Source organism: Carcharhinus amblyrhynchos, chromosome 13 (assembly GCF_965287045.1).
Source record: "Carcharhinus amblyrhynchos chromosome 13, sCarAmb.v2.hapA, whole genome shotgun sequence".
In the NCBI taxonomy this organism is placed as follows: Eukaryota; Metazoa; Chordata; class Chondrichthyes; order Carcharhiniformes; family Carcharhinidae; genus Carcharhinus; species Carcharhinus amblyrhynchos.
In genome coordinates this window covers 66,168,605-66,183,072 of record NC_137336.1, presented here as the reverse complement: position 1 = coordinate 66,183,072, position 14,468 = coordinate 66,168,605, and the positions used below count along the sequence as shown (strand labels likewise).

The following is a 14,468-nucleotide window of genomic DNA, read 5'->3' as shown; positions in this document are numbered from 1 at the left end:
CTCCACAGGTATGGTCGGACTGCTGAGTGCTTCCAGCATTCTATTAATATTTTAGATTTTCAGCATCTCTAGACTTTTACTTCTAAGAAGACACCAAGATTTACAGATAAATTTCAATAATAGAGTCATAAAGGTTTACAGCATGGAAACAGGCCCTTCAGCCCAACTTGTCCATGTCACCCTTTTTTTAAAAACCCTTAAGTTCATCCCAATTGCCCTGTTTGGCAATTCCCTCTATACCCTCTTACCGATGTAACTGTCTAAATGCTTTTTAAAAGACAAAATTGTACCCGCCTCAACTACTACCTCTGGCAGCTTGTCCCAGATCCTCACCACCTTTTGTGTAAAAAATTTGCCTCTCTGGACACTTTTGTATTTCTCCCCTCTCACCTTAAACCTATGCCCTCAAGTTTTAGACGCCCCTACTTTTGGGAAAACATATTGACTATCTAGTTGATGTGTGTCCCTCATTATTTTATAGACCTCTATAAGATCACCGCTCAGCCTTCTACACTCCAGAGAAAAAAGTCCCAGTCTATCGACCTCTTCTCAAACCATCAAGTTCTGGTAGCATCCTAGCAAATCTTTTCTGCACTCTTTCTAGATTAATATGCTTTCTATAATAGGGTGACCAGAACTGTACACAGTATTCCAAGTGTGGCCTTACCAATGTCCTGTACAACTTCAACAAGACGTCCCAACTCCTGTATTCAATGTTCTGACCAATGAAATGCCTTCTGACCATGCTGAATGCTGTCTTCACCACTTTGTCCACCTATGACTCCACTTTCAACAAGCTACGAACATGTACCCCTAGATCTCTTTGTTCTGTAACTCTCCCCAACGCCCTACCATTAACTGAATAAATCCTGCCCTGGTTCAATCTACCAAAATGCATCACTTTGCATTTATCTAAATTAAACTCCATCTGCTATTCATCAGCCCACTGGCCCAATTGATCAAGATGCTGTTGCAATCCGAGATAACTTTCTTCACCGTCCACTATGCCACCAATTTTGGTATCATCTGCAAACTTACTATGCCTCCTATATCTCATCTAAATCATTAATATAAATGACAAATAACAGTGGACCCAGCACTGATCCCTGAGGCACAGACCTCCAGTTTGAAAAACAACTCTCTACAACCACCTGACATCAAGCCAATTTTGTATCCATTTAGCTACCTCACCCTGGACCTGTGAGATGTAACTTTATGCAACAACTTACCATGCGATACCTCATCAAAGGCCTTGCTTAAGTCCACGTAGACAACATCAACTGCACTACCCTCATCTACCTTCAAAAAACTTAATCCAATGTGTCAATTTGCCTGAATTTTCTTGTATTATATCCAAAGTGCATGTCTGCACTGACAGAGATGCTGTCTTTCAGTCAAGTCTATCATCACAGGTGCACATAAAAGATCTGAAGGCATGATTTCAAAGAAGGGTGAATTAGCTCCCACCACTGTCCTGGCCATCATGTATCCCTCAAACATCATATATATTATCAAATGACCAAAATGCTGTTTGTGAGACCATGCTATCCATAAATTGACTGCGTATTTAAAGTATATTTATTAGTCACAAGTGGGCTTACATTAACACTGCAATGAAGTTACTGTGAAAATCCCCTAGTTGCCACACTCAGGTATACTAAGGGAGAATTTATCATGGCCAATTCACCTAACCTGCACATTTTTGGACTGTGACTACCCTGAGGAAATCTATGCAGGCACAGGAAGAACATGCAAACTTCGCACAGACAATGACCCAAGCTGGGAATTGAACCCAGATCCCTGGCATTGTAATGCAGCAGTGCTAACCACTGTGCCATCGTACTGCCATTTCCTACATTATGCAGTGGTTGCATCTCAAAAAGTACTGTTTTGGCTGTAAAATGCGTAGGGATAACCTGAGGTTATGAAAGACTCGTAATAAATGCAAGTCTCTCTTTCTTTTACCATCTTGAGTATATCAGAAAAGAGAAAAATGTACAAACTCTCCAGCATATTGTGTAAGTGATCATTCTTCCAGGGTGAGATAGGCAATGATTATGTTTCATTGATTCTTTGGTGGAGTTCATCACAGCCAACTCTGATTCTGTTTTCCACTAGGTATTTTCAAACAGAGCTCATTGCGTTGATTTTATTTCCTCCCTACTATTTCATCTATTTTCACAACAACATTGGTGATTATAGTATTCCAAGTCTTGCCCAGTTGATTTCAGTTAAGTTAGTATAGTCTCAGAACATTGTACAATTGTACCATTGTACAAAGCCAATATTTAATCAAACATTAAACAAATGTGTGATAAATGGTAGACAATCTTTGATTTCAAGCATTCAAAGGTCAGTTGATTTATTTTTAAATGTCCAGCTTCTATGAGAAGTTATGTCAGAGCAACAAACCACTACATAGATTTGTACAAGCACTTTACTTCAGGAGCTAATGGTGATGGAATGGAGATCAGTAAGTAAATGATAGAATCTCAAGTTTTGACCTAAAATGAGCTGCGCACTTGCATCATTTTCATACAAATGAACAAATTAACATTTCTTCAGTGTTTTCATCATTATGGCATGATTCTTTTTCATTGTTTCAAAAAATGGTGCTGCTTAAAGCTGAGGCCAAGACATATCTTGGCTCAGTTGCACAATCAAAAAGAAAACATTGGGACCACAAATATTTCAACTGATCACAAGCTGACATACCTTGTGTCTTCAACACCAATTGAAAATCTTTCCACAAATAAAGTACGCCAAGGAAGGATGTGAAGCCTTTAGAGAGAGTGCAAAAAAGGTTCTCAAGAATGGTTCCACGAATGAAGCACTTCAGTTCTAACAATAGATTTATCAAGCTAAGGTTGTTCTTCTTAGGTGAGATTCAGAGAGAAGTTGATTGAAGTGTTTAAAATCATGAGGGATCTAGATAGAGCAAAACTGTTCCCCAACAAAGAATCAATGGCAACATAAGAAAACATTTAATCTGCAGCAAGAGCTTAAAATCTGGAATGCTTTGCCTTAGAGAGTGGTTGGGTAGATTCAATTCTTGCTTTCAAAGGGAATTCAATAAGATTCTTAAGGTAAAAATCGTGGAGGGTTACAGGGAAAGGATGGGGACTGACACTAGCTAATTGCCCTTGCAAGGAACTGGCATAGATTTGATACATTGAATGGTCCTCTTCCGTGCTGAAAGCATTTTATGATTCATAAGTTAATGTTGGCTATATTATTTTATTTAAGAAAGTGAAAATAGTTATATACAAGAAAATATATCTTGATGTATTGAAGCCCGATCCCCAGCAGAACATAGTTTGAAAATTTGCATATCTATAGTTTGCAATGCTGTAGCACAGTAAATAGTTCACTTTCGCATAGTTAAAAAAAATTGGAGAATTCTTATTGCGTCAAGGCAAGTTATCTTGGATTGCAACGGGATCTTGATCAATTGGGCCAGTGGGCTGACGAATGGCGAGGTGATGCATTTTGGTAGATTGAAGCCGGGCAGGACTTACTCAGTTAACAGTAGGGCATTGAGGAGAGTCACAGAACAAAGACATCAAGGGGTACATGTTTATAGCTCCTTGAAAGTGGAGTCACAGGTGGACAGAGTGGTGAAGTAGGCATTCTCTCAGAGATGCTGGCCTTGCTCAAGTTAAACAACAATTGTAGTCTGCAAATGATAGCAGTCACAATAGGTAAATGTGTTCATGATATGGAATGTTATTGGTGAAGGAACGTTTAGTGCTGACAAAATATGGTCACTATGAAAAGTAAGCACTTGCCCACCTCTGATGATTCTTCTGACTTGATAATGATGCTGTTAATGTCAGGAAATTGAGCTACTTGGAGTGTATGAAATATCTCATCACTTCAAGTTACATACCAATAATTAAAGTGGACTAACCAATCAAACTCAAGCATTTATCTGCTCAAAATCTTTGAGATACATTAAGCACCTGGTTGGGAGTTCATTTGGCACAGTGGGTAGCATCCCTGCCTCTGAGTCAAAAGTTCAGGGCTCAGGACCCACTCTAGGACTTGGTGGCCAAGGAAAGTGTGTTCATAACATGGTTGAACAATAACCATGAGTCAGAACTAGTAAATATTTCTCGCGCACACCAATGGCAAGTGGTAAGAATGGGAGAGATTTCTAGTCAACTTTGTGATGGAAACAAATTAGAGCCTCTATAATCATAATCCAATGCTCCAGGCTACAACATGAATGTAAAAGTGACTGCTGCCATAGCAACTCATAGACTCTGAAAATATACAGTAGGTTTGTTACCTTTTTTTGGAAAAGTAAAGATTAATACACTGCGTAGAGACCTTCCATCAAGAATTCTGATTAAGGATTTGTCTTCAAATTATTTAATCAATTTTTTCTGTCACTTTTCTGAAAAGTGCAACGTTGTCTGTAATAGAACATAGAACATAGAACATTACAGCGCGGAACAGGCCCTTCGGCCCACAATGTTGCGCCGACCAGTCTTATTTTAAAAAAAAAACATTGACCCACTAATCTAAACCAATCCCTTTTCGTCCATAAACCTATCCACCAATCTCTTAAACGCCCCCAAACTAGGCGCATTTACAACTGCAGCAGGCAGGGCATTCCAGTCCCTCACCACCCTCTGGGTAAAGAACCTGCCCCTGACATCCGTCCTATAACTACCCCCCCTTAATTTAAAGCCATGCCCCCTCGTGCTAGCTTTCTCCATCCGAGGAAACAGGCTATCACCATCCACCCTATCTAAACCTCTAATCATCTTATATGTTTCTATAAGATCCCCTCTTAGCCGCCTTCTTTCCAGTGAAAAAAACCCCAAATCCCTCAGTCTCTCCTCATAGGACCTCCCCTGCATACCAGGCAACATCCTGGTAAACCTCCTCTGCACCCTCTCCAAAGCCTCCACATCCTTCCTGTAATGTGGGGACCAGAACTGCACACAGTACTCCAAGTGCGGCCGCACCAGAGTTGTGTACAGCTGCAACATGACGCTGCGACTCCTAAATTCAATCCCCCTACCAATAAACGCCAAGACACCGTACGCCTTCTTAACAACCTTATCTACTTGATTCCCAACTTTCAGGGATCTATGTACACATACACCTAGATCCCTCTGCTCCTCCACTCTATTCAAAGTCCTCCCGTTAGCCCTATACTCAACACATCTGTTATTCCTACCGAAATGGATTACCTCACACTTCTCCGCATTAAACTCCATCCGCCACCTCACGGCCCAGCTCTGCAACCTGTCCAAGTCACCCTGCAAACTTCGACACCCTTCCTCACAATCTACCACACCTCCGACTTTGGTGTCATCAGCAAACTTACTAATCCACCCAACTATACCCTCATCCAGATCATTAATAAAGATTACAAACAGCAGTGGCCCCAAAACAGATCCCTGAGGCACACCACTCGTAACCGAACTCCATGATGAATAATTACCATCAACCACCACCCTCTGTCTCCTATCTGCTAACCAATTCCTGATCCAAGTACCTAAATTACCACCAATCCCATACATCCGCATTTTCTGCAGAAGCATACCATGGTGAACCTTATCAAACGCCTTACTAAAATCCATATATACCACGTCTACTGCCTCACCCCCATCCACCTCTTTGGTCACCTTCTCAAAGAACTCAATAAGGTTAGTAAGGCACGACCTTCCCGCTACAAAACCATGCTGACTATCTCTAATCAATTCATTACTCTCCAAATAACTATAAATCCTATCCCTAATAATTCTTTCTAAAACCTTGCCCACTACAGAAGTAAGACTCACTGGTCTATAATTCCCAGGGAAGTCTCTGTTCCCCTTCTTAAACAATGGGACAACATTCGCTGTCCTCCAATCTTCCGGTACTATACCAGAGACCAACGACGACCTGAAGATCAGAGCCAGTGGCTCTGCAATCACCTCTCTTGCCTCCCATAGAATCCTAGGGTAAATCCCGTCTGGACCAGGGGACTTATCTATTTTCAACCCTTCTAGAATATCCAACACATCCTCTGTATCAACTGCAATACTTTCTATTTTACACCCCTTCACCCCAGTGATCTCCTCAGCTACATTCATATCGTCCTGCGTGAACACCGAAGAGAAATAATGGTTCAATGCCTCTCCAATCTCTTCCGGTTCCACACACAACTTCCCCTACTGTCTGTAACTGGCCCTAATCTTGCCCTAACCAACCTTCTGTTCTTGACATACCTATAGAACGCCTTAGGATTCTCCTTAATCCTATCAGCCAAAGTCATCTCATGCCCTCTTCTAGCCCTTCTTAACTCCCTCTTCAACTCCCTCCTAGCCAATCTAAAGCTTTCTACTGCACTGCCCGAGCCCTCAAGCCTCATCCGAACATAAGCCTCCTTCTTCTTCCTAACCAACAAATCAACTTTTTTTGTGCACCACGGTTCCCTAGCCCTACCAATTCCTCCTTGCCTGACAGGGACATACCTATCACAGACCCGCAGTAGCTGCTCCTTGAAAAAACTCCACATTTCAGACGTTCCTAGTCACTGTAATCTCCTAGTCCAACCAATGCTTCCTAATTCTCTTCTAATGGCCTCATAATTACCCTTCCCCCAGCTAAAACTACTGACCCGAGGTTCATGCCTATCCCTTTCCATCACTAAGGTGAACGTAACTGAATTGTGGTCACTATCACCTAAATGCACACCAACTTCCAAGTCTAGCACCTGGTCTGGCTCATTTCCCAGCACCAAGTCCAATATAGCCTCACCTCTAGTTGGCCTATCTACATATTGAGTCAAAAAACCTTCCTGCACACTTTGAACAAAAACTGACCCCTCTAACGAGCTAGAGCGATAGCAATTCCAATCAATGTTAGTAAAGTTAAAGTCCCCCATAACAATTACCCTATTACTTTCACTCCTAACCAGGATCGTCTCTGCAATCCTTTCCTCAACCTCTCTAGAACTTTTTGGAGGTCTATAAAAGACTCCCAACAGGGTGACCTCTCCTCTCCTATTTCTAATTTCTGCCCATACTACCTCAACAGACAAGTCCTCATTAAACTTCCTCTCTGACACTGTGATATAGTCCTTGACCAATAATGCTACTCCACCCCCCCTTCTACCTCCTTCTCTACTCCGACTAAAGCACTTGTACCCCGGCACCTGCAACATCCATTCCTAATGTGCTATTATATACAGTAACACCACCAATTACAGCAAGATCTAGATGACATTACAGGCTACAAGATGAAGACAAGTAGTAGAGTTGGCAACAATATACTCCTCCCTGATGAGCTACTCTTCTTGAATTCCTGAAGTCTTTTTGGATATGGTAATGCCACTGTGATGTTATTGGCTGGAGACTGCATGGTATTGACACAAGATATGAAAATCTGAGCAGGAGGCCATTCGGCACCTCAGGTTTGTTCTGCCATTCAATAACATCACAGTTGATCTGACTGTGGCCTTACTCCCATCTGCCCCTTCTCCCAAAACTCTTGACTCCTTATCTATCAAAAATCTAACTCCGCCTTTGTTAAATTCAATGACCTTGCCTCTACTGCTCTGTGGAAAGAAATTCCTGGGATAAAAAAGTTCTAGTATCGGGTAAAAGATCCCTAATTTTTAAATTAATCCTCTAGTTCTAGAAATCCACAAGGGAAACATTCTCACAGCAACCACCCTCTCAAGTCTCCTCAGGATCTTAAGAACAAAGAAAATTACAGCACAGAAACAGGCCCTTCGGCCCTCTAAGCGTGCACTAACTATGCTGCCTGACTTAACTAAAACCCCCGGGGACCATATCCCTCCATTCCCATCCTATTCGTGTACTTGTCATGATGCCCCTTAAAAGTCACTACTGTATCTGCTTCCACTACCTCTCCCGGCAACGAGTTCCAGGCAGCCACTACGCTCTGCCTCATACATCTCCTTTAAACCTATGCCCCCTAGTAATTGACTCTTCCACCTGGGAAAAAGCTCTGTCCATGCCTCTCATAGCCTTGTAGATTTCTATCAGGTCTCCCCTCAACCTCTGTCACTCCAGTGAGAACAAATAAATGTTTCAATAAGATCATCTCTCATTCTTTTAAACTCCAAATGGGCGTAGGCCCAATCCTGCTTCACAGTGCCATGGACCCAAATTTGATTCCCGCCTTGGGTCACTGTCTGTTTGGAGTCTGCATGTTGTCCCCGTGTCTGTGTGGGTTTCCTCTCAGTCCGAAAGATTTGCTGCTTCGGTGCACTGGCTATGATAAATTCTCCCTTAACGTACTCAAATAGGCATTGGAGTGTGGCGACTAGAGGATTTGCACAGTAACTTCATTACAGTGTTGATAATGTAAGCCTACTTGTGACACTAATAAATAAACTGCTTCATCCCAGGAGTCAGTCTAGTGAAGCATCTCTGAACTGCTTCTAAAGTTTATTTATTAGTCACAAATAAGCTTACATTAACACTACAATAAAGTTAGTGAAAATCCCCCTATTGCCATACTCTGGCACCTGTTCGGGTACACTAAAAGAGAATGTGGCATGCAAGTGCACCTAACCAGCACATTTTTCAGACTGTGGGAGGCAACCAGAGCACACAAGGGAAACCATACATATACAGGGAGAATGTGCAGACTCCACACAGTCAGTGAACCAAGCAGGGAATCAAACCCAGGTCCTTGGCACTATAAGGCAGCAGTGCTAATCACTATGCCACCATTGCAAGTACATCCTTTAGGAGATCAGAACTGCACACAGTACTCCACAGCAGCACAGTGGCTAGCACCCAAGTTCGATTGCTGGTTTGGCTCAGTTTGTGCGTGTGAAGTTTGCATGTTCCCCCCATGTCTGCACGACTTCCCATTTCCTCCTGCCATCCAAAAGATGTGCTGGTTATGTGCATTGGCTATGCTAAATTCTCTCGCAGCGTACCTGAACAGGAGCCAGAGTGTGGCAACTACAGGATTTTCACAGTAACTTCATTGTAGTGTTAATGTAAGCCTACTTGTGACACTAATAAATAAACTAAGATGCGGCATCATTAAAGCCCTCGCTCTTATATTGTATTTCCGTTTGCAATAAATGACATTCCACTGGACCTATTGAGGGTGAACGTTAAAGTGTGTGTGACTTGCCTGATTGTCCACTCTACCAGATGTGAAATTGGTCAAACTTTTATGCCATGTTAAGTCATCCCCAGCAGTGACCTCTGAAATAGGTCCATTAGGAGAGAGGTTACCGCCAGGGTGAAGTGAATAAGATGAAATGCCGCCAGTTTCATATTGGAAAGTAAAATTAAGCCGCACCGTACACAATCCCACAGCAGAGAAAACGCAACACCCAATTCCCTGGGGAAAAATGGCTGCCGTTGCTAAGGAAGTGGAGGCGCGCGATACTTCCGGCGCTCTGCTATTGGTCGGTGTCCAGTAAGGGGGCGGGAGAAGAGGGTGATTGACAGGAGCTCCCCGGGCTGCCTCCTGAGAGCCGGCAGCGGCTTCACGGTCTATCGGAGAATGATGCCGGGTAAGGCAGCCGCAGCAGCATCTTCCCTCATTAGAGGCAGAGCTGTGAAAGATTGTGGACAAAGTGTTCTCCAGGCCATGAGAATGATGGCGCGCAGCTTATTTCTCTTCATGTCTTTATATGTTTGTCTTTCTCTGTTCCAGGGTTTGGAAGCAATGCAAACGAAATGCAGTGGTGTTTCTCCCAGGTTAAAGGAACTATTGACGAGGATGTTTCAGAAGGTAAACCTTTTTTCTCTCTCTTCCATTCCCCCTCCCCAACTGGAATACATTTCAAATGTAATATAATTACAATCACAACTTCCCTGACAGTGCTGGTTGAAACAGGGGAGCGTTTGTGTGAGCTGATTTCCTCAGTGCCATGTAGAGCTGTAACCTTTTTGAATGGCAGCTTTGCATTCAAATTAGAAATTCCCTTTTCTTTCGCCGCACACCATAAAATAATGATTTTCTTTTCATTTGTACTCAGATTTTACATTTGTAGGTTTGATGAATAAGTGCTGCTGTGACTAATTGCTTGTTTACAAATGTCATTGGTTGCAGAAAGCAGAAGTATTAATGCTTAAAAATAAATAGGAAGTGAACATGTGTCTGACTGTCAACACCAGACTCCCTTGGCAGGATCCCTTGAACCTGCTCAGTGATAGGTTGTAAGAGCAAATAAGGTACTTAGTTTAGACAGCGACTGGTTATGTATGTTCATGTACTGATGTGTGTATTGCATGTTGACTGAACTCTCAGTTGCATTGTAGTAAACTGTTGACCTTAACTGTTAACCTGAAGGATAGTGTGTGGTTTTGGCTTGTAGGCATTTACTTGCACTTTGTAGATTCTTGCTGTAAAACCAGGGGCAGCAATACAGTGATTTTGACTGTAGACTACTTGGGATTTGGTGGTGACGGTGACTTGATTATAATGCCTCAGAACATTATTGCACCTACAAAAAATAAGGGGTGTTTTTTTAAACTGTGGTGGTTTAAGGTGTGATGGCGACTGCATATTGGGGTAAGAATAAATTATATCCCAAGTTATTTGTAGGATCCAGCCTGCAGTTTGTGTTCTAGCCTTGTCTGCTCTATTGTATTATTGTAATGTCAGTGTTATTGTGCACTTATTCAGAGAACACTTGATGGCTGTATGGTTGACTCCTGCTCCTATTCTGTAAGTTCTTATGTTCTTAGTCGTACCTTCCTTGAAGATTTTCTGACGTTGTCGCCTTGCTTGCGATGTATAATCTGACCTGAGACAGTCAATTAAGCAGTCACCTCTGTGAGTATTTAAGGGTGGCAGGTGAACCAGGCAAATGCCTGGCCCAGTGGGAGGGTTCCCACTGATGCCCCATCAGCAGCAAGCAGGAGAACATGGTATACTTCATGATGGTGGTTCCCTGGGAAGATGCAAAATTATTAAAATTAGTTTTGGCCACAACTGTCTAGACATCATTGTGCAGGAGTCCCTTTCTCAAGGACAGCTGTGGCCTTGTGGCAAATGTGGTTCAGGGTTGGGAAGATAAATAAAGCAGGGCTCATGGCCTCACCCTGGTCTGCCACTGGGAGACTGCCTTCAGGGACTCTGCCCTCCAGTCATCATACATAGCATAGGTTGTATTGGCTGCTGGTAAGATTTTGGTGGTGTCTGTGTTCTGGTTCCAAGTGACTAGTTAATTGCCATTAATCAGTTACCCACTACTGCCTGATGGATAGCTGCTCACTGGCCTCTGGCAAGATCAGCTAGTGACAGGAACATGCTAGCCCAATTAACCCATTGGCAACTTTTTGAATTTCCCTCCGCAGGTCTCAAAAGATTTGCTCATAGACATTGTTGGAGCAAAATGCCTCAGAGCAATTCACAGAGCATTGAGCAATGAAAGAAGGTGGTGACCAAACAGTGAGTTTTAAAAAGGCAACCGAAAAGGGAAGTGCGTGAAAGAGTGCTTCAGAGCTGGGGCCAAGACAGTTAAAACTTTATGTCTAGTTCTGGAAAGGGGAGGCATTGTGCAAAGGAGGAATATGATTGAAAAAGGGGCTGGAAGAGGGAGTTGGGGGGGACGGTGAAGGAGAATGTTGAGGCTGTGGATAGGTTTGCAGATAAAGATTATGAATTGAATTGGCTGAGCGATAGGGAAGCAGGCGAGTTTAGTTAGGCTGAGAGTTAATGGTACTTTGTTGGGTATGGTCTGTAGGATGAATTGCATTATCCAGGATGCAACTTGGAAGGCTGCAGGAAGAATGTTATGATTTATGAAAAGCATGGATAGTACTTTCCCCACTAGTGGGATGAAGTAGATGTGTAGGCAGACAACGTTGTTGAAGTCGTCAGACTAGATGGTGACTGAGATGTGTTTTGAAGCTGGGCTCAGAGACCAGACATGATAGAGGTGGCGAGGAAAAAACAATGATGCCAATTTGAATAGCGCAGAATAAAGCATTTAATTCCCCACTTCATGTCGACACCTTAACACAGTTCAGCACAATTAGGATTTTATTCATTTATTGAAATAACATACTTAGTCTCCCATCTGGTGAGGAAAAAAGACTACAATTTAAAAGATACTGTCAAATTTTGATGGTTTTAGAGAGGATAGCTATGAAATTTGTGAAACAAGAGGTTTAGTTAAATTTATTAAGTTCTAAAACTTTCTTGACCTAGTTGTATAAAACAAAGAACTGACTTTCCTTTATATAGCAGCTTTCCTGTTGTTTCAAAGCACAGGAAAAATGATACTCAAATTGAGTACAGCAAGATCCCATAGACAGCAAAGTTACAGTGACCACTTAACCTGGTCTCCTGAACTTGGCCGAAGAATAAATATTGGCCAGAAGATCCCAGCTAACCTCCTTGTTGTTCTCTGAAATAGGATCTTTTATTTCTTATCTGAGAGGACAAATCAACTTTGGTTTAAATTCTCATTCAAAGAAAATGTGCTTCCAACAGTGCAGCACTTCCTCAGTGCACGGGGAGACGGTGGTTAGCACTGCTGTCTCACAGCTCCATGGACCTGGATTCGACTGCTGGCTTGGGTCACTGTCTGTGCAGAGTTTGCACATTCTCCCTGTGCCTGCATGGGTTTCCTCCAGGTGTTCCGGCTTCCTCCCACTGTCCAAAGGTGTGCAGGTTATGTGCATTGGCTATGCTAAATTTTCCCTCAGTGTACCCGAACAGACGCCGGAGTGTGGCGACTAGGGAATTTTCACAGTAATTTCATTGCAGTATTGATGTAAGCCTACTTGTGACTAATAAATAAACTTTGTACTTTAAGTACTGCGCCAGAGTGTCAGTTCACATCTTGTGCTGTAGCCTTGGGAGTTGAACTATAGTTTATGGAAATAATACGATGGTTTAGAGCAGATGAGTCTTGGCTTCACTCACCCTATTCATTGCTGTAGCTTCATAGCCTTTGGTCCTCGTTTATTTGTAGCTGCTTTATTGTCCAGTCAGAACAGATTGCACACAGACACTTCTGTAACCTTTTGGCTCAGAGAAGACCATATTTTTCTTATTCAAAAGAATAATCTGACGTTGAAGAGTATTGGCTAGAAAGGTGGCCTGCTAGTGGGGACAGCTACATTTTGCCATACCAGCACTGATTCTGTACAATGCTTGTCTCAGCAATCGGCAAAGCCATCAATTCCTGGAATGAAACCAAAAAGAGTGTGAAGGATTGCAAATTTGAAGCTCCTTTTAGATTTTAGGACTGAGTTAGTTCAGAGTAGCTGTTGTTTGTAAACCAAAATGAATGAAACTTGAGCAGTTTGACACCAAGCATGTAACAGTGTACTCAGAATTGCACCCAGAAAGACAGAACTGTAATTTTAAAAAATGCAAGACAAATGATTTTACGGACCTTCCTGCTTAATGAAGTGCCAGATTGGAATACTTACCAGTTTTGTATCTTGTAGGTTCTTCCACAGAGAGATTTAAAGGAAAGTTATTGAAACAATGGCCTGATTTTTCTTGGTAGTTAACTCAATTATTTGCTATGATGGTTAGAAGGCATGATTATTAAGCATGGTTATTATCATGAAATGGTCTGAGTGGCTGATGAGTTCTGATCTAGAGCTACATGTTCATACCTCCCTGAAAGTGGAGTCACAGGTGGACAGAGTGGTGAAGAAGGCATTCAGTCAGAATGTTGAATACAGGAGTTGGGACATATTGTTGAAGTTGTACAAGACATTGATAAGGCCACACTTGGAATATTGTGTGCAATTCTGGTCACCCTATTATCGAAAGAATATTATTAAACTAGAAAAAGTACAGAAAAGGTTTACTAGGATGCTACGGGACTTGATAGAGTGAGTTATAAGGAGAGGCTGAATAGAGTGGGACTTTTTTCTCTGGAGCGTAGGAGGCTGAGGGGTGACCTTATCGAGATTTATAAAATAATGAGGGGCACAGACAAGGTAGATAGTCAATATCTTTTCCCAAAGGTAGGGGAGTCTAAAACTAGAGGGCATAGGTTTAAGGTGAGAGGGGAGAGAATCCAGAGGGGCATTTTTTCACACAGAGTGTGGTGAGTGTCTGGAACAAGCTGCCAGAGGTAGTAGTTGAGGCGGGTATAATTTTATCTTTTAAAAAGCATTTAGATAGTTACATGGGTAGGATGGGTATAGGGGGATATGCGCCAAATGCGGGCAATTGGAGTTTTTAAAAAAAGGGTGGCATGGACATGTTGGGCCGAAGGGCCTATTTCCTCTATCACTCTATCTATGAGTGGCCTGGCTGGAAACTTCTAAATTGTTAGGATGATATTTTAAAAAAAACACTTTTTAAAAAATAAAAACAGAAAATTTTGAAGAAACTCAGGCTTTAAAAATCATTTGTGATATGGGCTTTGCTGGCTAGACCAGCATTTGCTGGCTAGGACCAAACCTCACTGCCCTTGAGAAGGTGGTGGTGATCTGCCTTCTTGAACTGCATGCAGTTCAGGTGGTGTAAGTACACCCACAATGCTGTGAGGA

General features: G+C 42.3%; 1 protein-coding gene across 1 annotated transcript in view; it reads left to right on the top strand.

Annotated features, from left to right (window-relative positions):
* Nucleotides 1-9,482: 9,482 nt before the first annotated feature.
* LOC145351957 (serine/threonine-protein phosphatase 2A 55 kDa regulatory subunit B beta isoform) overlaps nt 9,483-14,468 on the top strand; it is a 512,592-nt gene continuing 507,606 nt past the window's right edge. Inside the window, exons 1-2 of the mRNA XM_080201784.1 lie at nt 9,483-9,508; nt 9,652-9,729. Coding sequence (XP_080057910.1) covers nt 9,499-9,508; nt 9,652-9,729 — 88 coding nt within the window. The 5' untranslated portion in view covers nt 9,483-9,498. The remainder of the gene's footprint in view (nt 9,509-9,651; nt 9,730-14,468) is intronic.